Source organism: Bos indicus, chromosome 14, assembly GCF_029378745.1.
Source record: "Bos indicus isolate NIAB-ARS_2022 breed Sahiwal x Tharparkar chromosome 14, NIAB-ARS_B.indTharparkar_mat_pri_1.0, whole genome shotgun sequence".
In the NCBI taxonomy this organism is placed as follows: Eukaryota; Metazoa; Chordata; class Mammalia; order Artiodactyla; family Bovidae; genus Bos; species Bos indicus.
The window spans coordinates 70445224-70469453 of record NC_091773.1 but is presented as its reverse complement, the minus strand read 5'-3'; the positions used below and the strand labels follow the sequence as shown (position 1 = coordinate 70469453).

Sequence of the window (24230 nt, the reverse complement as noted above, 5' to 3'; positions counted from 1 at the left end):
TCCACCTCCCAGGAAGGGGACAGGGGCCGGAGACTGAGTTCATGATCAATCATGTCTACATGATGAAGCCTCAATAAACATCCCCAGAGTAAGGCATTCAGAGAGCTTCTGGGTTAGTGAGCACATCCAGGAGCTGGGGAAGTGACACACAGCTCAACTCCATGAGACAGAAGCTCCTGCTCTCGGGGTCCTCCCAGGCCTCACCCCATCTCTCTCTTCATCTGGCTGCTCCGCTGGATCCTTCATCATATCCTTTATTACGTGATACATTGGTAAATATGTTTCCGTGCACTCTGTGAGCTGTTCTAGCAAATGTTGGAACTTAAGGAGGGAGTCATGAACCTCTGATGTATAGCCAGTCAGTCAGAAGAACAGGGGACAACCTGGGACTTGCTACTGGCTTCTGAAGTGGGGTGGGAGAGTGGGACTGAGCCCTTAACCTGGGGGGGCCGGATGCTGTCTCCCAACAGACAAGTGTCATAATTGAGTTACATAGTAGGACACCAGGCTGGCGTTGGAGAATCGATGGATGGAAAGCCCACACACCTGGTATCCACCCTGAAGTGCAGTCATTACTCAAGAGTAGAGGAGAAAGCCTTTGCAGGGCACTTGCTAAAAAGACTGATTTCCAGCCCACCCACCCCCTCCCCGCTCCCCGGCAGAGAGCCAGAGTCAGCTGTCCCCAGAGGGCACTCTGGGATCGGGCAAGTTTGGTCCCCTTGGCAAGAAGAGAAAACGTCTCATCTGTCCACAGCCAGAGTCCTAGCTTCTGCCCTCACATGTCTTAAAAGCTATGTGTGTATTTTTGCACTGAATCCTCCAGGATCCTCATCAAGAAGGTTCCACCAATTTAAGTTTTCAGATCAGAAAACTGAGGTCTGAGAGGTTACAACATTTGTGTCAAGGTCGCAGAGCTAGTACATGGCAATCCCAGGCTGCCATAGCAGTCCTTTCCTGAAAGGAGTCAGAAGCCAGGGGTCAAGTTCCCAGCTCCTTCATCTAGCAGAGCGGCTGACTGTAACTCGTGAGCCTGAGCCTCAGCTGGATGATGGGACTGTTTATGCCTCCCTCGGGATCAGCTTGAGAGGCAAAGGAGTATGTGCAGAAGTGCTTCATGAAGCGAAAGGGGCTTCAGTTGTGGAGTGTGCGCTCCTCGGTGAATTTTACCTGTTGCCATTTGCACATTTAGAGCTTCCCTCATAGCTCAGTTGGTAAAGAATCCATCTGCAATGCAGGAGACCCCAGTTCGGTTCCTGGGTCCGGAAGATCCCCTGGAGAAGGGATAGACTACCCACTCCAGTATTCTTGGGCTTCCCTTGTGGCTCAGCTGGTGAAGAATCTGCCTGCAATGGGGGAGATCTGGGTTCGATCCCTGGGTTGGGAAGACCTCCTGGAGAATGGAAAGGCTACCCACTCCAGTATTCTGGCCTGGAGAATTCCATGGACTGTATAGTCCATGGGGTTGCGAAGAGTCGGACTCCACTGAGCGACTTTCACTTTCATTTGCACATTTAATTCAGGTGAACAGGTGCTGATAGGATCATGATAGTTTAACATTGGGATTAAATTTTTTTTTTAAATGACCAATAAAATGGTTCTGAAGCAATGGAAGGCTTAATGAGGAGGGAATTAGAAGTAAGGCTAACTAAGCTATACGTGAGAAACCACACGAGTGCGTGCTCAGTCGCTTCTGTCGTGTCTGACTCTTTGTGACCCTGTGGACGTGTAGCCCACCAGGCTCCCCTGTCCATGGGATTCTCCAGGCAAGAATGCTGGAGTGGGATGCCATACCCTCCTCTAGAGGATCTTCCTGACCCAGGAATCGAACCCATGCCTCCTGTATCTCCTGCATTGCAGGCAGGTTCTTTACCACTGAGCCACCAGAGAAACCACATAATAGAGTCTAAGTTTAAAAACCTGAAAACTGCATGAACACACCTGTCATGGCGAGGACACACACCCGAGGGGCGGTTGGCTGACATCAGTGCATCCTGGTCAGGGATCCACACCTCTGGGCTGGCTGGCACTTAGCATTTGAAAGACCCCAATCAGAGCCACACCCCAGAGGCAGCTGCTACAGGCTCTGAGCTAGCACTGTCTCAAGCTACACTAGAAGGCTTGTTAATTAGCACAGTGATCTTGCAAAGAGGTTTTTGTGATATCAGTGGTATTCAAGACATGCAATTTGGTGGAAAAATACATTCTTGAAGAAGAACGTAGCATCTGGCTGGTCCAGCAGCTTACACCCTTCAGAGTTCCAGGACTCCAGTTCTGGTCTATCGTCACCTTTTCTGCGGACAGTCAGATGAATCCTGTCACTAGACTACTGTGATTACAGCGCCTGAGGGACAGAGAGCCAGGCCAGCACAAACCTAAAGCCTAAAGCACAAGTTGAATGCTGGTTTTCAAACCTGCTTGTTATTAATTGCACATGGGACAGAATTCAACTATGTATTCAGGCAACCAAGATTTATTGAACCTCCACTATGTGCAAATATTCTGGACACTTGGCATATAACCACAAACAAAATAAGGATGTGACCAAGATTTTGGCCAGAGGCCCGCTGTACTGGAACACACCCTCTCATGTTAAGGGTGTGGGAAGAAAATTAGAGCCTTCACCTACTGCTGATCATCAAGGTTACCAGCTTTTCCCTATAGTTGCCCGTTAGCCACAGATGGTCAAATTAACTTACATTAGTTCACAACAAGCCACCATGAAAAGTTACTGACATTCATACTGAGATGGACGAGCCTTTATCTTCTCTTAGACACCTAGAGGGTGCTGGTCCTGGGGAAGGATGGAAGCTATCTGCCCCCGCATCCTGCCCCAGGACCAGGCCTGCCGCCTGGACCACCCATTGCAAACTCGGGGCCCTGACCTTTCCTTCTGGGTTCTTTGTGTCCATATAGGCAGCCACGAATAGAGGGGGAAGATGTAACGGCACCTTTTTCAAAGGTCAGACTCACACAAAACACTGCTGCTTAAGTAGGTCCACGCACAAACCTTGCAGCTGAAACCCAGTGAGGCCCCTTGTCAGAGGCGGGGTGTGTGGTCAGAACGATACCAGAATTCTGAGATTCTGCTCCAGGGTTTCCTTCAGCACCAGCACTTTTCCCCCTATGCTTCTATCCATTTTCTGTAAAATTATTTTCTTTTGTCTTCATTTTCAGTTTCTACCTTTATTCTGGGTCAAAACTTTCCTTCAGAGCTTTCTGATGCAGCCTCCCACACACTGTACTACAGACTTTCTGCATTCAACCATGTCTGCAGAGTCTCGATTGCTGTAACTCTGATCTCTTTTCATTCTAAAGATATTGGATGACATTGAGTGCCGCTTCCTGTTGAGTCATCCGATACCCAGTTTACATGCATACATGAGGCAGCCAGGGAGGAAAGGGCCAAACTTCAGGTGTATACAGTAGGGGATAGGAGTAGACTGAATGAAGAATGGGAAGACCCTGTATAAAGAAGCAAGTATCAGGGTAATCAAGATTTTGGCTTCCAGGCTACCCAGTCCTTACAAAGGGAGAGACGAAGCAAGAGCCAGTGGACTTAGCAGCACCGTAAAAGATGAATGTAAGGAGTGGGCAGGGAAGAAGGTATGAGAGAATACATTTGTTTATTATAACTTGCCTATTAAAGGAGACCTACCACCCTCCAGTCATTATTAAAAAGAGGAACCTATGGCTGGTCCACTAGAATAAACAGCCTACATCCTAAAGGGTTCATGGGCTTCATCTAGTCTAATATCCCACACCTGCAAAGGGAAAATAAAGCCCTGAGCACTACCTTGCCCAAGATTTAGTAAATAAAAATAAAGAATGCCTGGTTAAATTTGGATTTCAGATAAACAGTAAGTGATTTTTTAGTAAAAGCATTTCCCAATAATTGCATGGGACATACTGATACTAAAAATGATTCATTCTATAATTTTTATGAAAATACTACCTCCCTCTGCAAAGGTTACTTGGTTAGCTAGTGACAGACTCAGAGCAAGAATCCCGGCCTCTGTCTTTCACGAGGACAGGAATGACTGCGGGGGTTCCAGGAGTCCATCACGTGCCTGAGAGGTCGCCGCCAATTCATCACCTCTGCTTATAGGTCCCTGAATGGTCCTAAGGAAACTAATCTATGAAAAAGACAAATTCCATTCAATGGGCGATTTACCTTTTTAAGCTTGACGTATCCAGTATTGGTTTGGGGATCTGTTTCAATCTCCAAACGTCCCTCACTGTCTCCCTGTGTGATTCGATACAGGATTTTAGAACTCCCAGTATGTGGTTCATCAGCGTCTGTGGCCTGGATGGTTAAGATGACAGATCCCACGGCTGTGTCTTCAGGGAAAGTTAGGTTTCCATACTAAGAAGGAAATAGGGGAAGGAAACAATGAGAATGTCCATTGTCATCAAGGACAATTATCAACAAGCAAACCTGCCTCTGGTTTCAGAATGGACACAAGTCATCGTTTACATCAATACTTACCAAGCATGTTTTTCCCGTTGATGAGTAGGTTGCAGTTGCTTTGACATCAGTCACACTTGTAGACTGATATCCGTTATACCAAGAAACAGCGTCTCAGAGAGCGACTGATCGGATTCTAAAACAGATTCTCCCACCCACATCCAATATATTTAATAACTGTAACTATCATTATAGTTGTTAGTAATGAGACAGATAAATAGCTCCTATGTATCGAGTACCTACAATGTGACAGGCACTTTACATGTATCATTTTAATTAATTCTTAATCAATCAGAATAGTTGTTAAGAGCCTGAACTTTGGAGTCAAGTGGCCTCAGTATGAATCCTAGGCTTGCCACTTATTACCTGGGTGAATTGAAATAAGTTACCTTATTTTTTAAAGTCTCAGATTCATCCTCTGTCCATTGGACATAATAAAAATGGAAGCTATTTTATGTTTTCTGTTTGGATTTGCAGAGATAATACATATAGAACCTCTGAATGCCTAGCATATAATAAGTGCTCAAAAAGGTAAGCAGCAAGACAAAATGCCCTACTGAATAGCTGTGTCATCACCTCCATTTGACAGAGAAGCAAAAGACTGGAGAGCTGAAACCCACTCCACACAGCTAGTTGGTCACAGAATTGGGGTTCAAATCCATGCTTGTCCACCTCCAAAGCAGGTGCTGTTAATCTCTTACTCCTCCACTGAAAATCCCCCAGGTCACGTCTCTTGGCATCACGATCATGAAGATGATAACAGGCAGGGTCCAGGAGTGGACCACGGCAGCGAAAGAAGTGGACTCACACTTTCTAGAGCCCCGTTTGCCTTTCCAAGCTCTGAGATTCCTAAAGCAGAACTCTTGTTCTCAGTCTAAAAACACTGTCTAGATGTAATGCGAGGAGACTATAACATACAGAAAAGATCAAATACCCAAGAGAATGGAGACGGAGAAGAGACAGGCTCTTCATCTCATGCTCACTTAACCTCAGTGCCTGCTACACAGGTTATATTGTCAAACCTTTTACCTCTGCACACCCTCCTGTAAATCAATTCCCTTTCTTTGCCACAGCTTTATCCTTATTTTGATTTATGAACATCATCACAAGGCTCAGGGCTGCCTCATCACTGACTTCAAACATAACAATCTAGTCAAAACAGCTTCTCTCTCCTCCAAAATAAATAAATAGAGGCATCCATTTTAAGGGAAGCAATGATAAAACTACTGCCAACTTCAAAGCCCACATTACCAGTAAATTAGCTTGAATTCTTCTTGATATAGTCAACTGATCTTTTTTCTCCTGCTCTTTCTGCCCAGTTCTTCTCTTTTTTTGCAAGTGTCCTGAGCACATTCTTTTGGCATAAACCAGAGGTCAGCTTTGTCTTCGCCTTTGTTGTTGTTATTCGGTTGCTCAGTCATGTCCGACTCTTTGCAGCCCCACGTGCTGCATGCAGCACACCAGGCCTCCCTGTCCTTCACCATCTCCCAGAGTTTGCACTGAGTCGGTGATGCCATCCAACCATCTCATCCTCTGTCGTCCCCTTCTCCTCCTGTCTTCAATCTTTCCCAACATCAGGGTCTTTTCCAATGAATCGACTCTTTGCATCAGGTGGCCAAAGTATTGGAGCTTCAGCTTCAGCCCCAGTCCTTCCAATGAATATTCAGGGTTGATTTCCTTTAGGATTGACTGGTTGGATCTCCTTGCAGTCCAAGGGACACTTAAGAGTCTTCTCCAGCACCACAGTTCGAAGGCATCAATTCTTCGGCACTCAGCCTTCAGATACCCTCACATCTGTATATGACTACTGGATTCTTATTCAATTAATGCAAGGTGAGCTTAAATTGCCAATATTTTGCCAGATTTTAAATTTTGACAACAAATTCTTGTTTGAGAACGTAGCAATAATCTATTTATTGTCCTACACACACAAAATATATAAAGGCAAACTGCAAGCAGCCACTCAATTCATCTCAATTTGACAAAGACTGTGCTTACAGCTTTCAAGCAGTCCTTGAAATAAATGAGCTGTTGGCAAAAGTTTATAAACAGATGCTCGCAGATACTATAACAGTGAACATTACTGTCCCCAGAAGGTTTCCACTGAAGACGATGCCTGAGTTTACTAGCAGAGCATTAACTAAGATATTAAATCTGGCATTATCCCTAACTACTGTTTGTGTCTTATTCCAGAAGTGGGGGTCAGGTAATATAAACAAAGTAAAGCAAAAACAAGGTGACAACTACTCACATCTGACTTTTCAAAGATGGGGATCTGATCATTGATATCAATAACGTTGATTTGCACAAAGCAGAGGGTCTTGAAATCTGAAAATCAAAAGCACATCACAAAAATTTTCACTGAAAATCACGCATTGAGATCAGAAATCTGCAAGAAAAACAGTTAGCAAGTACAGTGACAGCCACGCCACAATTTGACTATTGGCCTGCGATGTGCAGAGCAAGGAGTCTCTCTGTTCCCCACCAACACCCACGTGTAGGTCACCAAGGTGGGGTGGAAGAAAACCCTGGGAGAGGCTCCTCTGGGATTCCCGCTCCACCCACCTGCCTCCTCCTCCATAAAAGCTTGTTCCTGAGCCAGGCTTCCTGGGAAGCAGCCTCTGTTTTCTGGCTCGTGAAACTTACGTAGCCTTCAAAGCCCAGTGCAAAACTGTCCTTCTAGAAAGCTTCTTTGAGCATCCGAGAAGGTTGTCTTTCCTTCTCTGAACACTTCTGGCTCTCACTGTGCTGTATCTCTTCTGCCCCCATAAGGGAAGGCCCAAGTGAGGGAGGCACAGTACAATGGTGTGTCTGTGTACAAAGTCGCTTCAGTCGTGTCTGACTCTTTGCGACCTTTTGGACTATAGCCTGCCAGGCTCCTCCGTCCATGGGATTTCCCAGGCAAGAGGACGGGAGTGGATTGCCATGCCCTCCTCCAGGGGAATCTTCCTGACCCAGTATTTTACCCAGGTCTCTTACATATCCTGCATCGGTAAGCGGGTTCTTTACCCCTAGCACCGCCTGGGAAGCCCACGATACAATTAGCCCTCTTCCAAGGGCATGCCTACCCAGAGGCAGCTCACAGAATCCTGGAAAGTGGCTTTGAGGGGTGGGTTTGACAATTCAGAGACCTAGTCAGAGACAGCAGTTCAACCTGGATCCAAGGTGAGCATGGAGTACCGGTAGAGATGGGATCCCCAGAAAAACAGCCACATGAAGGCCAACAGGATGGGATCTTTTGTTGAGGTTTCCATTATTCCAGCCATGAAGCCTGTATTATACAATGGCTAAGGCTTTGGGCTCTGGAACCCCACCACTGAAATTCTGTCTCTGCTACTTATCAGATGTGTAAGAGGTTGGTTATGTTACTTGAAATCAGTGTGAGGCAGTCAGTTTATAAAATGTAGACAGCAACAAAATCAAGGTTCTCATCCTAACAGACACCGCTGGCACTCTGTGCGTATCAGGCGCGGCATTAAGTGCTTTGCTTACGTGACTCATTTCATCTTCACTCTGACGCTGTGATGTAGGTACGATTGTCATTTTCATTTAGTTCACAACCGAGGAAACCAAGGGCAACTTGACCAAGGTCCTGCAGCTGGCTCGTGGTCGAGCCAGAATTCGAGTCCACGTGCTCGCCAGTCCTCTCCATCTGCTCCCCACCCTTCACCCTGCTCTGTGCCCTGGGGCTGCCCTTAGGAACAGCATCACTGGGCATCCTGGCCCTCTGGGTAGCAGTTGAGCTCTACCAGGGGGAGCACTGGCAGGAGGTCTGAGGAAGGGCAGGAGCACGGAGTCAGTCTGGCTCCCACTGCCAGCAGCTTCCTCTAGAGTCACAGCCCCAGGCCCAGGGCCTGCTCCTTCAGGGAAGGGCCCTTCCCTTGCCCTTCTCAGCTTGGGGTAAAAATGACTCCGTTGTGCTTCACACCTCCTGCTGGCTTCCCGTAACGCCTACCCACAGCTTTACAGATAATCCCTTCTTTGCTCTCTTTTTGGTTACTTCTTTGAAGAGGGCTTTCTTTTCCTGGGATACTGACAAACATACTCAGGCTACAGAGCTCCAGAGCTTGTTCTCAACACGCCAGACACAAGGCCAGGCGTGTAACCTAATAATAACCATCTTATAAATAAGTGGATGCTAATTAAAGCTGGGTCCAGCCCCCAGGACATTTGTAGACAGCAAGAACGGCTGGAGATTTGGAGAGGTCCCAGGGCCTGAACTCACCACTTGCCTGTTCCACGTAAGCCTCATTTGGACCAGCAGTGAGCCTCGTGATTTCATGTAAATAAAATCACTTCCCTGAATTTATGTAAAACTATGCTAATTATAGCCTACTGACTAATTTTCTGTAGTATACTATTGAATGTTTAATTCCATCAACACACATACACCCATATATTTACATATAAATATATTGCATAATCTGGTCCATATATTCTATAGATGTATTCATGTATATAGACAATTTGTCATCTGATTTCCACTTTATGCTCTTACGGCATTAAACTGCTTTGGGTCTCCATGCATTTGCACATGGACTTTCTTCTCCTCTATAAGCCTTTACACTGTTTTGTAACTTGTCATATTCATCCATCGAAAGTCAGATTAATGACACCTCTTCCAGAAAGCTCTCTTAGGTCTCTCTCCCTCTCCACTGAGTCACTCATTGCTTTCATGGGCTACCTTGTACATATTCCTTATAATTTATTTATTCACTTGTCCGTCTCCTCTACCAAAAGTGCTCCTTGAGGCCAGACAGCGGGTCTTATTTATTTGTGCATTCCCAGTACCTTGAATGGTGCCTCAATCAAGCTAAATGCTCAGTAACCACTGGAAGAATGGCTGGCTAATGGTGTGAAATTGTCAGCTCATCACAGACAGGGATAATTTATTATACCCACTTTCATTGTACCTCTTAGCATAATGCTAAGCATTATGTTAGGCCCTCTATATTTGCCGAATTACTATGTCTCAAATGTTCTGCTTTGGGGGCCTGGTAAACCCCAGGACTCTCAGTTCTCTTTAGTATCTCAACATCTGGATAAAGAAAAAAAATATGAAGCACAATGTGAAATGATGCTCTTTAGTACAGCATACCTATATAATCTCTCTTTCCTAGCATAATAATTACTGAACTACTTGGTTCTTTAAGACTCAGGACCAGTTAACTCGAAGAAAGATTCTTAACTTAAAAGTATTAATGACCCTAAAACAGGCCTGTCTTTGAGGTCGAGTATGTTTGTGTGTCTGTGCAATTTATCTGAGAACATATGCATTTGTTTAGGAATTCATAGTTTCCATCAGATTCTCAAAGGGTCTCATGACTTAGCAAAGATTAAAAACCACTTGCTTTGAAATTGTATAAAGTATAAGGATGAATGTTTCCTGATATTGTCAAATGGCCAATTAGAAGCTAATAGGAGAAGACAAAGCTTTCCAAAAGTTCCTTCACAGTCATACAGTAGAAGCCTTTGAGTCTGAAAGGGAGACTTGAGAAATACAACTAACTGTCTTGTTTGTGATCACGGTGGCCATGACAACGAGGCTTGCCAACAACTTCTAACAACAGGGATCTTAATTGACAACATGCTGCCTGGCTCTGAACTCCATCACCACGTGTGCACCAAGACCTTGCTTCCCATTGGCTGCCCCAGCAGTGCCTGAACAAGGCAGGCAGGCTAAGGTAGGCCTGCTTTGGGAGACCACAGACTCCTTCCACAGCCAACCTCGGACCTCCGATGACCCTGCCGAACTTCCCTTTGACCGGGAGTTTCCCCAGCACTTTCCTTCCTTCCCTCCTTCACTCAGGGTCAGGCTCGAATTGAGGTGTGATGGCTCTCCCACACTTCTCTGTATCCCTTTCCATTTTTTCTCATAGGCAGTTCCCCTAATAAAATCTTTATATATTTAATCCCCTCGTGGGCATCTGCTTCTCAGGAGACAAACATAATCACATTTTCTGAGCTGCAACTCTGGCCGTTACCATGTTGGCTTCTGGCCTTGTTTTATGTGGGAAGCAAGACCTTTTTCAATGGTAGCCTCTGTAACACACCCAGGCATTAGAGCAGCCTAACAATCACAGCTAGAAAGAAAACAAGTGTTTTCACTCGACACCGTGAAAGCGATACTAACCTCTGTCAGACACCTCTATGGTCAGGTTGTACTGCGGAGTGTCCCACTTACGCAACGACTGCACCACTAACTGGAGTATTCCAGAGAATTCTTGGACCAGGAAGAGTCCATCTTGAGGGACTTTGGGAGTTTGATCCACAATTCTGTATTCTAAAACACTGTTGATAGTGTCTTGTTCATCCATGTCATGAGCAGTAAGACTTCCAATACTGCTCCCTATAGGGAAAGAAAGAAGGAAACCCGTCCATTAATTTTTTTAGCCTATTAAAAAATGGCTTCTGTGGAGAATCGGGTTCCTAGAAGGCACTAGAAGGAACCGTGAGAAGCAGAATAAAGTTCTTAGATTGATGCTGGTGCTTCTCACCTTTTCAGCAGTACAGTGTGTGGAGCAGCGTCTTAGTTGGCTGCATGTGTGTGTGAGTCGCTAAGTCGCATTTGATTCTCTGCGACCCCATGGACTGTAGCCCGCAGGGCTCCACTGTCCATGGAGTTCTCCAGGCCAGAATACTGGAGTGGGTTGCTGTTCCCTTCTGCAGGGGATCTTCCCAAGCCAGGGATGGAACCTGGGTATCCTGCATTGCAGGCAGATTCTTTACTGTCTGAGCCACCAGGGAAGTCCATTTTTAGCTGGCTAGGGCTTGCCATAAAAAAAAAAAGTGACCACACGATGGATGGCTTTAACAACAGCAATTTATTTTCTCAGTTTCTGGAGACTAGAGGTCTGAGAGCACTTGTGAGGAGGACTGATTTCTTCAGAGATCTCTGGCTTATAGATGGCCATCTGCTGCATGTGTTTGCACATGGTCTTCCCCCGTTCTGTGTCTATTCAGATTTTCTCTTCTCAGAAGGACACCAGTCATATTGGGTTAAGACCCACGCTAATGACGTTGAAGACCGTGTCTCTAAATGGTAGTCCCCCTTGAGGTGCCGGGGGCTAGGACTTCACCATATGAATTTGGGAGGACCCAAGTCAGGGTCTTGAACCATCCTGGATGTGGAGTGGGCCCTAAATCCAGAAGAGACGACAGAGACACTCACAGAGGAGGAGGCAATGTGAAGAAGAGGGCAGAGACTGCGGCAAGGCCACCATGAGCAGCCAACGAATGCCAGGAGCCACCAGGGGCCAGGATTCTCCCCTCGCGGGCACCTTGACTGCAGGCTTCTAGCCTCCAGAACTGTGTGCGGATACATTTCTATTGTTTCAAATCTCTGAGTCGGTGGTCATTTGTTACGGCCGCCCTCAGACACTAATGCACAAGGCAAATGGTAAAACTAAACAAGGACAAGCCAACTGTGCTGAATTCTAAGCAAGTTTCTGGAACAACAGCAGAGACTGACTCCACCCCCAAGATAAAGACAGCACGGGCCGAGAGCAGGCTGGCGTCCTCTCCACCTCGCTGCAGTTTATGGACCTAAGTTTTATTTCTGTGAGTGTCTCAGTCCAGGGAGTTCTAGAAGTCTGGCCACAACGCAGTGCTCTACCCAGGTCTGTCTGGATGAGCTCTGATAGATGCTGGGTCATCTTGCTGCATGAAATGGGAATTGTGTGTTTCTCTACGCACAGCCAGAATTCCACGTGAGGGCTAGAACTTGAATATGTATCCCCCTTGTGGAGTTGGCTTTATCCCCTCGCCCTGTTACTTTGCATCTACTGATTCACAGGGAGATTTGGAGGGTTTCGTGAGGGGAGGAACGAAAGTACCTATGTTATGCCTCTAAGAGGGTTGCCCTGGCAGACGTGTCTCCTGGCCAGGGAAGGAGAGGCATCAGAACATGTGTCTAGCGTGGTAGCAGCTGCCATTTCTGCGTCCTCACAAGCAAACAAGTCACCTTTGCAACCTGCATCTGCCCTTGTAAGAAAAGCATCTGCGTGCTGGAATGAAAGTGCGTCTCACTAAATTCTGTGGTGGTTTGGTGTCTGAGGGCTTCCCTTGTGGCCCAGCTGGTAAAGAAGCCACTTGCAATGAGGGAGACCTGGGTTCGATCTCTGGGTTGGAAAGATCCCCTGGAGAAGGGAAATGCCACCCACTCCAGTATTGTGGCCTGGAGAATTCCATGGGCTGTATAGTCCATGGGGTCGCAAAGAGTCGGACACGACTGAGCGACTTTCACTTTCACTTTGGTGTCTGAGCAGCCCTGCTCGGGACCCTTCCCTCGGCTAGTGAGTGTAACACAGGGGACACCGGTCTCCCCTCACTGCGGGGGAACCCTCCAGCAGTCAGAGACACCAGGACTGTTTGGCATCACTGACAGGGAAACTCCAGTAGGGGGCGCCACTCAGTGGGAGCAGAGAACTTCATGAATGAGCCAGGAGTGAAAGAAGTGTCATGTCTCCGAGTGACAAAAGCTAGGAATAAGTGGCAGCCCAAACTGATTCAGAGGTACGTACAGTATCTCTTGGGGCACCGAGAAATACTTTGGGGAGGTGGGGCTTTTATGAGAGGATAAAGTTCTGGTGTGAATACAAAGGCGTTGGTGGCAAGTGGGATTTCAGAATTAAAGTTGGCACTGCTGAGACTTGGGGACAAGAGTCTCACAAGTTTCTGGCTGATACAAGACACCAAACAGGATATAAATATACTAAAGAATAATCTGGTATTTTAGTGAGCTAGACAGGGCCCCAAAAGGCAGGGGCATTTTTGGGGGGGTATCCTTCTAGGCTATATATATTAGAATAGACTCATTCTGTGTTGATTTCTAAGAATTCCTGATCCATTAAGTCCACAACTCAAGACTGTGAAATATTGTTACAAAATAAATGATCACTTTTGGAGAGGCTGCACCCTTGAACAATTTGTTTTCCCAGCAAGGTAAACTAGTCTCAGAAAACAAGTACTGTCCTCCTCCCTAGTAAGGCAGGCCACCACTACAATGGCCCTCAGCAGTCGCCCCACCCCTGATAGTGACGCCTTGGTGGAACTTCCTCCTTTTGAGTGTGAGCTGGGCCTAGTGACTCATTTCTAATGAATATAGCAAAAATTATGGGATGTCACTTCTGAGATTAGGTTATGAAAAGACTGACTTTCATCTTACTTGCCATTTTTTTTTAAACTCTCTCTCTCTCTCTTTCTGAATGTCCAGATCCCTAACTCAGAGAAACTGTGAGATAATAAATGTTTGTTATTTTAAGCTGCTAAATTTGGGGGCAGTTTGTTATGCATCATAGATGAACAGATACACTAAATGTTGGGCCCTACACAAAAATACTTGAGGTATCATCTACAGAGGTTTTCAAAGATCTTCTGCACAACCAATGAGCTCAGCAGTAAGGAGTAATAGGTAAGAGGTGTCCCAAATCCAGTGAAGTCACAGAACTCCCAGATATCAGTGTTCTAATAGTAGCTGTCCCTGCACAAAACTAAAGCTATCCTGGAATAGTACAAAGAAATGAAGCAGGTCAAGAATAGAAGGACAAAAGCAGACAGAAACTGAACTTCATCTTTAAGCCCCATGAGCTTTTATCAGCTTCCTAGAGAGGGTCAATTGCAGGGTATCTGGCATGGAGTGTGAATGTTTGTTTAAATTATTTAGCAAATTTGATGGGATTACATCTGTCACTGACTTTTTTGGAAGGCAAAAAAAGAATCTATGGGAAAACTGTGCAGATGAGATAACGTTACACATTTATACAGGATGCTGGTGCAAGTGGTTATGGTGCTCACGGCAGGTGTAGGGGTGTAAGTAGCGACAGGAGTAGTAGTCAGGAACCGCGCTATGAGTAGGGGTGGTAGTTAGAAAACTCCAATTTTAGAACCCTTCTCAGACACTCCCTGAACTGAAATACTGTACCCGTGTGAGTCCCAAAATGCATTCTACCTCTACGCTGTGTTGGGCATGGACAACCGATCCCCAGTCAGGTTTATCTGCCACCATTTACCCAACAGGGAGGAGAAAGGGATTACAGAGTTAAAGAAGACAGACACACACTTTCTTACCTATTTGTTCATTCTCCTGGACCTCAAGTACAGTCACTGGAGATGGACACGTAGGTGGATTATCATTAATGTCTTTCACTTTCACTTGAATTTTCAGTGGGATTGAGAGTGATTTTCCCTGCTCATCCCTTGCAACCGCATAAAAAACATACTATAACAAGAACAGAGGTAAAACATGACTCCATCATCATCTTTTTTAAAAGGCAGAGAAAACAACTGTTTCAAGACTATTCCATTTATGCCTTTATTTTCCATTCCTTTAGAACTGCGAAATGAGAAAATATAAAATGGATTGAATTTGTGGGGTTATTTCCATGCCTTTGAGAGCAATAAGGCACAGAGGTTCAGAACACAGTTCTGGGGGTTTGGTGGCGGTGGTGTGGGTGTTCAGTAAAATCCTCTCTGCCCTCAGGTCTCCACGGGCACAGGGTCTCGTCTCGTCACCCGTGAACCTCCTCTTAGATTTACTCACTGCGTCCTTTTCTTCTCGGTCCAAGGGCTGAGTCACATAAATATCTCCTTTCTGGTCTATCGAAAATGGAAATCGTGGTGTGTTCTCCTTGTCCACTAAGGAGTATAGAGCACCTGGATCATTCCACTGCACCTACAGGGCCCAGAGCAAAATGTGAGGAAAGACAGTCCCGGACGGACAGAACTGGAAAGGAAATAAACAATTTTCTAGCTCTCCGTTTGAAATTTCTGACGACCTTGTTTGGATGTCTGTGGTTTCTTATAACTGCTAAATTACATTTTTCATTTTCAACCTAAAATAATCCCTCCCCCTTTTTTCCTTTTCACTGTTGTATTGCTCCAGATAAGCACATAGCAGTATTTCCCTTCCCTAAAGCAATTCTTTGTGAACCCTCTAAAGAGTCTATAGGTTGTTCATTTGGAAGCCTGGTTGTGAAGACTTCCTGTCATGAAACACCACTTTAAGAAACAAGATGCACTTAACGTCTGGCATTTTGTGAGGACCAAGCCATGATGAATGACAAGCTCCCAAAACTCCCCAGTAAAGACAGGAGACACTCTCAATTCTTCATCATGCTGTTATTTAAAACAAGTGATACATAAATAAGAACATCTCTCCTTTAAATATTTAATCTCATAGACTTTAGGGATAAGAATATTTGCCAACTCCCAGTGTTGTTTTGTAAATAACTTGGAAAAAATAAAATCAATAAACTCAAAAGTAAGTCCCGTCCACTTGCTACAGACAGAGCCTAGCCTATGGGATAATCTACTTACTACTAATAACAACACTTATTGAGGGTTGTGCCCCATTCCAGACATAATACTAAACACTTTAAAGTGTCTCATTAAATCCGCAAACAGTCCCATCAGGTAGAGACTATTGTTACCCGAATCTTATAAACCGGGAAACTAGCACGCAGAATGTTTAAATGACCTGCCTAAAGTCCTACACTAACTGTTTTCTCAAAGACAACTTGGGAAGGGTATCAAGGAGCCACCACTGTCCTTTTCTAGTTATTTAAGCTCCAGGCCAAAGGTTATGTTCTTGGTTGTAAGCAAGCTCCCGTTACGCCCTACAGATTCAGCCCAAGTTCTTCCATCTTTCCCCTTCCACTCTTCTTCCTCAGTTTGAAGACACACCGAGTACTTTTCCCAGGCCTGGGTATTGGCTGTGGCTCTTTATATTTTCTTTTCTTCGACAGTGCTATGAAAAACTAAGTATATGCATTTTTTTTTTTTTTAGCATTTATAAATCCTTATGAAGGCAACGTGAATAATAAATAGGAAGACTTTCATAAAGGAACCAAACTGAAATTCTTGGAGAAATGAGTCCTGATATACTTTCTTATCTGGTAAAGCAGAATACTTCTTGCTTTCGTTTTTTTTCTTCTGAAGGTGAAATTCATTAATTCAACATTCAGTAAGTGGGAAGCTGCTATATAACGCAGGGAGCCCAGCCTGGCACTCTGTGAGGGCTGGGATTGGGGGGAGGTGGGTGGCAGTGAGAGGGGGCTTCAGAGGGAAGGGATATATATACAGTTATGACTGATTCTCGTTGTATGGCAGAAAACAAACACAACATTATAAAGCAATTATCCTCCAATTAAATAAATAAGTAAATTTGTAAAAGGAGGTAAAATATTTTTCACGTTAAAAACCTTCAATAAATAAAAATCTTAAGTTAGAAGATAGATACAACGGGATGGGCCCCAGGACCCCTTAACAATAGCAGTACCATTAAAAAATATATATATATAGGAGTACTAGAGACCAGAACTGCCTCATAACGTTAATAACTTTTATCTACTTCCACAGATACTAATTAACTTCTGTCACACCCTAAAGAGCTTTCATTATCCCCATTTTATTGGTGAGAAGTTGCCTCAACTTCTCATAAACAATAAATGACTTGTTTATGCTTCCCTGGTGGCTCAGATGGGAAAGAGTCTGCCTGCAGTGTGAGAGACCTGGGTTCAATCCCTGGGTTGGGAAGATCCTCTGGAGAAGGAAATGGAAACCCACTCTGGTATCCTTGCCTAGAAAACCCCATGGACGGAGAGCCTGGTAGGCTACAGTCCACGGGGTTGCAAACAGTCGGACACAACTGAGCGACTTCACTTTCACTTTCTTTGTTTATGATCAGTCCTTGAGGTAATAGAGCAAGAATGTGGTTTTGCTTATCTGCTTCCAAATCCAGCGATCTTCCACTGACTCACAGCTTTCTGTGTCAAGAAATCTCCTGATCTCCCAGGAAAGATCAGATCTGGGTGGGCCCCAGAGTGGATTTCCAGGAATTAAAGCAGGAAGAGAAGGCTCAAAGTGAGACACAGGTGGGACCAGGGGAGGGTCTGAAGGGAGAGGGGAGGTACCTACAGGGGATGGCGTTGGAAAGGGGGTGGGCTCCAAAGATAAAAGTTGTCTACTCAGCTCTTACTCTTGGCCAGTCCTATCTCTGCCCCTCAGCCTATGATGGGGCAAATCTTTCACACTGAGATTTTCCCCACCGGAATAAGAAGCAACATTTCAAAACTAATTTGCAGTCTCAAATTCAAATCATGCACATGTACCATATACAACTCAGCCATATTCTACACTATAGACAAGAAAAAGAAAATAGCATTATCTACTTAGAAAATGAAGGTGAGTAAAGTTCTCTTTTAAAACTCAAATATATGTAAGTTGGGCTTCCCTAGTAGCTCAGATGATCAAGAATCTACCTGCCATGCAGGAAACTTGGATTCGATCCCTGGGTGGGGACGATACCCCACGGAAGGAAGTGGCGATCTGTTCCACTACTCTTGCCTGGAGAATCCCATGGACAGAGGAGCCTGGTGGGCTACAGTCCACAGGGTCACAAAGAGTCAGACATGACTGAAGTGACTTAGTGCACATGAATCTAAGTTGGTACAGTCCAGAGTTCACCCATGATGGCAAACTCCAGAGACTTGTGGTCAGAGATTTTGTTTATTTAGTTTGCTTTATAATGATACTATGCAAAAACATCAGTGAAGACCTGAGAGTGGGCCCCTACAATGTGAGTGCATTGATTGGGCAGGCTGTTAGCATTCCCTGGGCACTACCTGAGTGATTTTAATGGGGTAAGGTTCAGTCGAGTTTTCTTCAATCTCCACAGGTTCTGGCGGTTTCCAAATGTTCTCCTTCACCGTAATATCCACATGCACGCTGTCAGTGAAGGAATGCTCACTCAGGCCTCCCATGTCTTCCACTGAGACCAGCAGCTTATAGGAAGGATTCTTCAAAGGATCCAATTCCTGGGATCCTATGGGAAGTAGGAGAGAAGAGAAAAGGAAATGTCTCTGAAGATGATATAGATCTAGGTCATTTGTATTGATTCAGAGAGTCCCTTGAGGGCATCACTTAACTCACCTTGTGGAGTAAGTGAAATTCCTCCTGTTTGGTTGTTGATCTGAAAGTACATGACATTGTTGACCTTGGGAAGCTGCATGATAATCTGATAAATAAGTTGGCCATTGAGTGTGGCTGGATCATCCAAGTCTGTAGCATTGACATAGATAAAGGGCTTTCCTGTTTAACAAAATGTACCCAGAAAAAAAAAAAAAAAAAGATATTTAGATATTAAAAAAAGATGTTAAAAGATATTTTTTAAAGATATTAAACCAACCATAGACACATTTGCCTTCCAAGGGGCAGAAATAGAGTGGAGGAATGTGCCATAATTCATATTAGTGTGGAGTAAATCTTTATTCTGCTCCTTTTTCCTAGGATGAAATTCCTTAAAGTATGGTCCAGGAACCTCTAGGGGTCTTTGAGACTGTTTTTAACATGTATAAAAGACCCATCCAAATCACAAGATAAATTGATGCATTTTAGCATAAAGGAGTACCCCAAAAGACATTGATACAGTTTCAGATTCCACATTGCAATCAACAATAAACTATCCCTTGCTGAGTTTTGTCTCGTATCAAAGACTATTCACAGTAATCTGAAAACACTGTTACAGTACTCCTTTTTTCAACTACATACCTGCCTAAGGACAGTTTTTCTTTAAACGTTTCAACCAAAACAGTATATGGCCACAAAATGAATGCAAAAACAGACATAAGAATCCAATTGTTCTCAACTAATCCAAACATTAAAGGATGTGCAAAGACTAAAACAATGCCATTTTCTTAATAATTCCTACTGTCTTTGAAAATACAGTTCTTTTTATTAAAATATGATAATTACTTTAGATCAATTACTAAATAATTTTTCAATTTCTCAGTTTTGATTTCAAATATGATAAATATTGGTAGATATAACCAGTGATATAGTGGAGCCAACTGGTACAACCCAGTTGAATTTCCAGAAATACTGTGAGTCAATTATTAACACCATTGGTAGTTTAAAATAAGTTATGGTGGGAGTAGTTATACCACAGAAATTGACAAATGCTACAAATCTGAGGTTTTTTTCCCACCCCCAGATAGACAGCTATTAAAATTTGCCAGCATACTACTGGATATAAGCCATATATCCTTGGAAAAGTTCCTTAGAGCCTGTAATAGTTTTTAGGAGAATACAAGGGCCCTAAGACCAAAAAGTTTGAGAACCACTGAACTAGAAAATCCTATTGGTGAAGAATAAGACCTGCAAGATAATTACTTAGCACAGTTCAGCAGTGAACCTTTGGTATGCAACCTCAGAGACAGAGACACATGAAATTACTCCACATAATAAAGTGAAAGGAATACTCTTCCAGAGTTATTGGAAGTGGGCATTGAAAAATGAGAGAGAGCATTAAGTAACACAGAAGGAAGTTTGAGAGTGAGTCGATGGAAATGGCCAAGAGTCTTTCTGAGAACTCAAAGTCTAATATTCAGGTTTATTTTGTGCACTGTTATGACAAGATGCTCCTTCATTTCTCTAAATCTTTAGTAAAGCCTACCACACACACTGTGATTGCAGCCATGAAATTAAAAGACGCTTGCTCCTTGGAAGGAGAGTTATGACCAACCTAGATAGCATATTCAAAAGCAGAGACATTACTTTGCCAACAAAGGTCCGTCTAGTCAAGGCTATGGTTTTTCCAGTGGTCATGTATGGATGTGAGAGCTGGACTGTGAAGAAGGCTGAGCGCCAAAGAATTGATGCCTTTGAACTGTGGTGTTGGAAAAGACTCTTGAGAGTCTTCTTTTGGACTGCAAGGAGATCCAACCAGTCCATTCTAAAGGAGATCAGCCCTGGGTGTTCTTTGGAAGGAATGATGCTAAAGCTGAAATTCTAATACTTTGGCCACCTCATGCGAAGAGTTGACTCATTGGAAAAGACTCTGATGCTGGGAGGGATTAGGGGCAGGAGGAGAAGGGGACGACAGAGGATGAGATGGCTGGATGACATTACTGACTCGATGGACATGAGTTTGGGTGAACTCCGGGAGTTGGTGATGGACAGGGAGGCCTGGCGTGCTGCAATTCATGGGGTCGCAAAGAGTCAGACACAACTGAGCGACTGAACTGAACTGAATTGAACTGAACCGCACACACCTAGGCTTTGATGAGGGGATTTCCTGGAGATAAAAGGTAAGAGGATTGTGAAAGGATGAGCCCTAGCTAGGAGCTGGAAGTAAGAGAAGAAAAAGAACTAGGAGCCAGCAGTGACCATGAGAATGTGGATTCCTGGGAGGGTGTGGGGAAGTAAGCTTACCCTTTCAGAGTGTTCTAGAGCTGTGTGTGTATGTGTGTGTGTGTGTGTGTGTGTGTGTGTGTTAATTGCTCAGTCATGTCCTACTCTGATGACAACATGGACTATAGCTGCCAGGCTCCTCTGTCCATGGAATTCTCCAGGCAAGAATACTGGAGTGGGTTGCCAGTCTTTTCTTCAGGGGATCTTCCCCATCTAGGGATTGAACCCAGGTCTCCCACATTGCAGGCAAAGTCTTTACCGTCTGAGACAGCAGGGAAGCCCCTCTAGAGCTGTAAGGTATTCTAAAATCTCATCCAAAGATAGTGGTCCTTAACTGGGGGTGATTTTGCCCCCAAGAGATATTTGAAAATGTCTGAAGACATCTCGGCTATCAAAGCTTGGAAAGGAAGTGTTGCTCCTGGCATCTGATGTGTAGATAGGTCAGGGAAGCTGCTAACATCCTATAATGCATAGAACAGCAGCCCCTGACCAAAAAAAAAGAAAAACAACAACAACACAAAAAAGAATTATAGAGCCTAAGATGTCAGTAGTGCCAACGGTGAGAAATTGTGCCCTAGAGCAATGGGGATAATAAAACTAATCCCACAGGATTGCTGTGAAATTTAAATAAGATAAATAAAATTTAAATAAGATAGTAAGTGCTTAACGAATGATAGCTATAGCTGTTAACCACACAAATCTGCCATTCTGCCAAATATCTCCAGGCTCCTGCCTATTACCTGGGCGAGAATTCTGCCTTACTGAGCCTTCATAATGTTGCTGGAGAAACACAGGTCGGTTGTCGTTGATGTCCTTCACTTCGATGGTGACAGGGACCGGGCCCTCCACTGTATTGCCCTGAGCATCCAGGGCTGAGACCTGATGTTGACAGGAAAAGGAAAGCTTCTCGGTGAGTCTGAACCTCATATCATACACCCAAAAGTCACTTGAAGGAAATTAGAGCCCAAATAATCAATGGTCTGATAACTACAGGGGAGAAAGACACCCATAAAAGCCCAAATTGGGAGCTGCTAAAATAGAGGCCCTATCAGTTAAGCCAAGCTAATCATGACTGTTTTCCAGCAGTGGGATATGCTGGACACTGGACATGCTGTTTTCTAAATAGCTAGAGTCAGTGAAATAAGAACACTTTGACCCTTGAGGATATGGAAACATCACGTGCTGTTACAGAGGCATTTTAGTGGTCAATCTGCATATTTACTAACAGAAAGCTTTTGGCCTGCTCTTTACCCACAGTTAGCTCTCTACCATTTCTGTGTATTCAGATACAAACCATGAAACCTAAGGGAGAAAGAGAGGGAGGAGGTCTCTTTAGTCAGACTCTGACTTTGGTCATCGGTCACTTCTGCTTCTTGCAAGGCCCAAAGGTGCGTCATCTAGCACCAATGCTGCCTTCTTTGCGGAGCCAGAGCCCACCCAATAGCCAGAGCAAGACACCAGTGAAATATCAGAGAAGTGTTGAGTGGTTTTGATCCAGGTGCCTAAGTAGGGCCTTACTTGATGAGTGATTCATCTGAGAGCCTTGGCAATATAACTTGGGTTACCTGGTCAAAAAGCCTAAAAACGAAGATATCTTTACCAAATCACTCTCTAGTTGATTTAAAAAATATATATATGGACAAACGAGATTGGCAAACACGTCGTTAGGGTAAGGAGAGTGGAAACGGGATTCTGTGCTGGGGAGGAGTGTGCCAGTGGCATCTCCAGCACTCAGAGATTGGAGCTGGTGTCCGTGGCCTGGTGTCGATTCACCTGCAGTCTGTGAACAGCTCTTGTTTCCCTGTCCAGGCTTTTGTTGTGATATAGAAGTCCATCAGATTGTATCTGAAATATGCCATCTGTCTCCCCCGTTAGTTTGAAAGTCACAGCAGGAGGATTGGCCTTAAACTGGGAAAAAGCAAAAATTAGATTAAGTCATTAGGAAAAGCAATGTTGTAGAATTTGTTGTAAGTCACCAATTTCAGGTAACATTTTTATTTGCACAAGCACCAAAATAAAAATTTCTAAGCTTTTAAAGGGATACATTCTAAAAGTCTGCTTTAATATTAACTAATATTCAAACTACATGTCTCTCAAGAAACAATAAATGACATAATTTAATATATTTACAAAAATCAATTGATACTTTACATTATAGCTAGAATTAGATGAGATTTTTTTCTGGGAATATCTGAGAGCTATATTACTCCTAGCTTCTAAGAAACATTAAGAAGTGTAGTTTCATTGCTAGGATGAAAAAGACAGCATTTAGTACTTCTAAAAACTGTGACAAAGATTAAGAGATACTTTAATGTTAAGGAAAACAACTTTAAAGTGACTTTATTTGATAATATTCTGTATGAAAATCTCACTTTTCAGAAATGAAGAAAATGTCAATGATCATTCATGGGATAGCTATAGTATTTTTAAGACCACAGAAGAGAAAATTCACTTAAAAGCAGACAGAAAAGTCATTCAACCTCATTAACAATTTTAATATATTTTTCTATATTCACAAGTTAAAAATCAATAATAGCCAATGTTGTAAAAGCTCTTGTAAAGAATGGAAAAAAGCACATATATTATTAATGAAAATATAAATTAGCATAATCCTTTTGGAAATAACTTGAGGCATAAAATGTTGCAGGACATAAAATCAACACACAGAAATCCCTTGCATTCCTATACACTAATAATGAGAAAACAGAAAGAGAAATTAAGGAAACAATTCCATTCACCATTGCAACGGAAAGAATAAAATACTTAGGAATATATCTACCTAAAGAAACTAAAGACCTATATATAGAAAACTATAAAACACTGGTGAAAGAAATCAAAGAGGACACTAATAGATGGAGAAATATACCATGTTCATGGATTGGAAGAATCAATATAGTGAAAATGAGTATACTACCCAAAGCAATTTATAGATTCAATGCAATCCCTATCAAGCTACCAACAGTATTCTTCACAGAGCTAGAACAAATAATTTCACAATTTGTATGGAAATACAAAAAACCTCGAATAGCCAAAGCAATCTTGAGAAAGAAGAATGGAACTGGAGGAATCAACCTACCTGACGTCAGGCTCTACTACAAAGCCACAGTTATCAAGACAGTATGGTGCTGGCACAAAGACAGAAATATAGATCAATGGAACAAAATAGAAAGCCCAGAGATAAATCCACGCACATATGGACACCTTATCTTTGACAAAGGAGGCAAGAATATACAATGGATTAAAGACAATCTCTTTAACAAGTGGTGCTGGGAAATCTGGTCAACCACTTGTAAAAGAATGAAACTAGAACACTTTCTAACACCATACACAAAAATAAACTCAAAATGGACTAAAGATCTCAACGTAAGACCAGAAACTATAAAACTCCTAGAGGAGAACATAGGCAAAACACTCTCTGACATTCATCACAGCAGGATCCTCTATGACCCACCTCCCAGAATATTGGAAATAAAAGCAAAAATAAACAAATGGGACCTAATTAACCTTAAAAGCTTCTGCACATCAAAGGAAACTATTAGCAAGGTGAAAAGACAGCCTTCAGAATGGGAGAAAATAA

General features: G+C 43.6%; 1 protein-coding gene across 5 annotated transcripts in view; it reads right to left on the bottom strand.

The window, feature by feature from the left end:
• The window catches only part of CDH17 (cadherin 17), an 89147-nt gene that overhangs the window by 25620 nt on the left and 39297 nt on the right, over positions 1–24230 (bottom strand). For 4 of the 5 annotated variants that reach the window (XM_019974053.2, XM_019974052.2, XM_019974054.2 and 1 more), the window contains 9 exons: positions 22427–22561; positions 21394–21532; positions 18395–18553; positions 18088–18287; positions 15006–15137; positions 14534–14684; positions 10599–10814; positions 6717–6793; positions 4172–4363 (listed from right to left, as the gene is read on the bottom strand). In XM_019974053.2, the coding sequence (XP_019829612.2) occupies positions 4172–4363; positions 6717–6793; positions 10599–10814; positions 14534–14684; positions 15006–15137; positions 18088–18287; positions 18395–18553; positions 21394–21532; positions 22427–22561 (1401 nt within the window). Of the gene's footprint in view, positions 1–4171; positions 4364–6716; positions 6794–10598; positions 10815–14533; positions 14685–15005; positions 15138–18087; positions 18288–18394; positions 18554–21393; positions 21533–22426; positions 22562–24230 lie in introns of those variants that run through there. The other variant, XM_070802901.1, reaches the window with a different exon arrangement.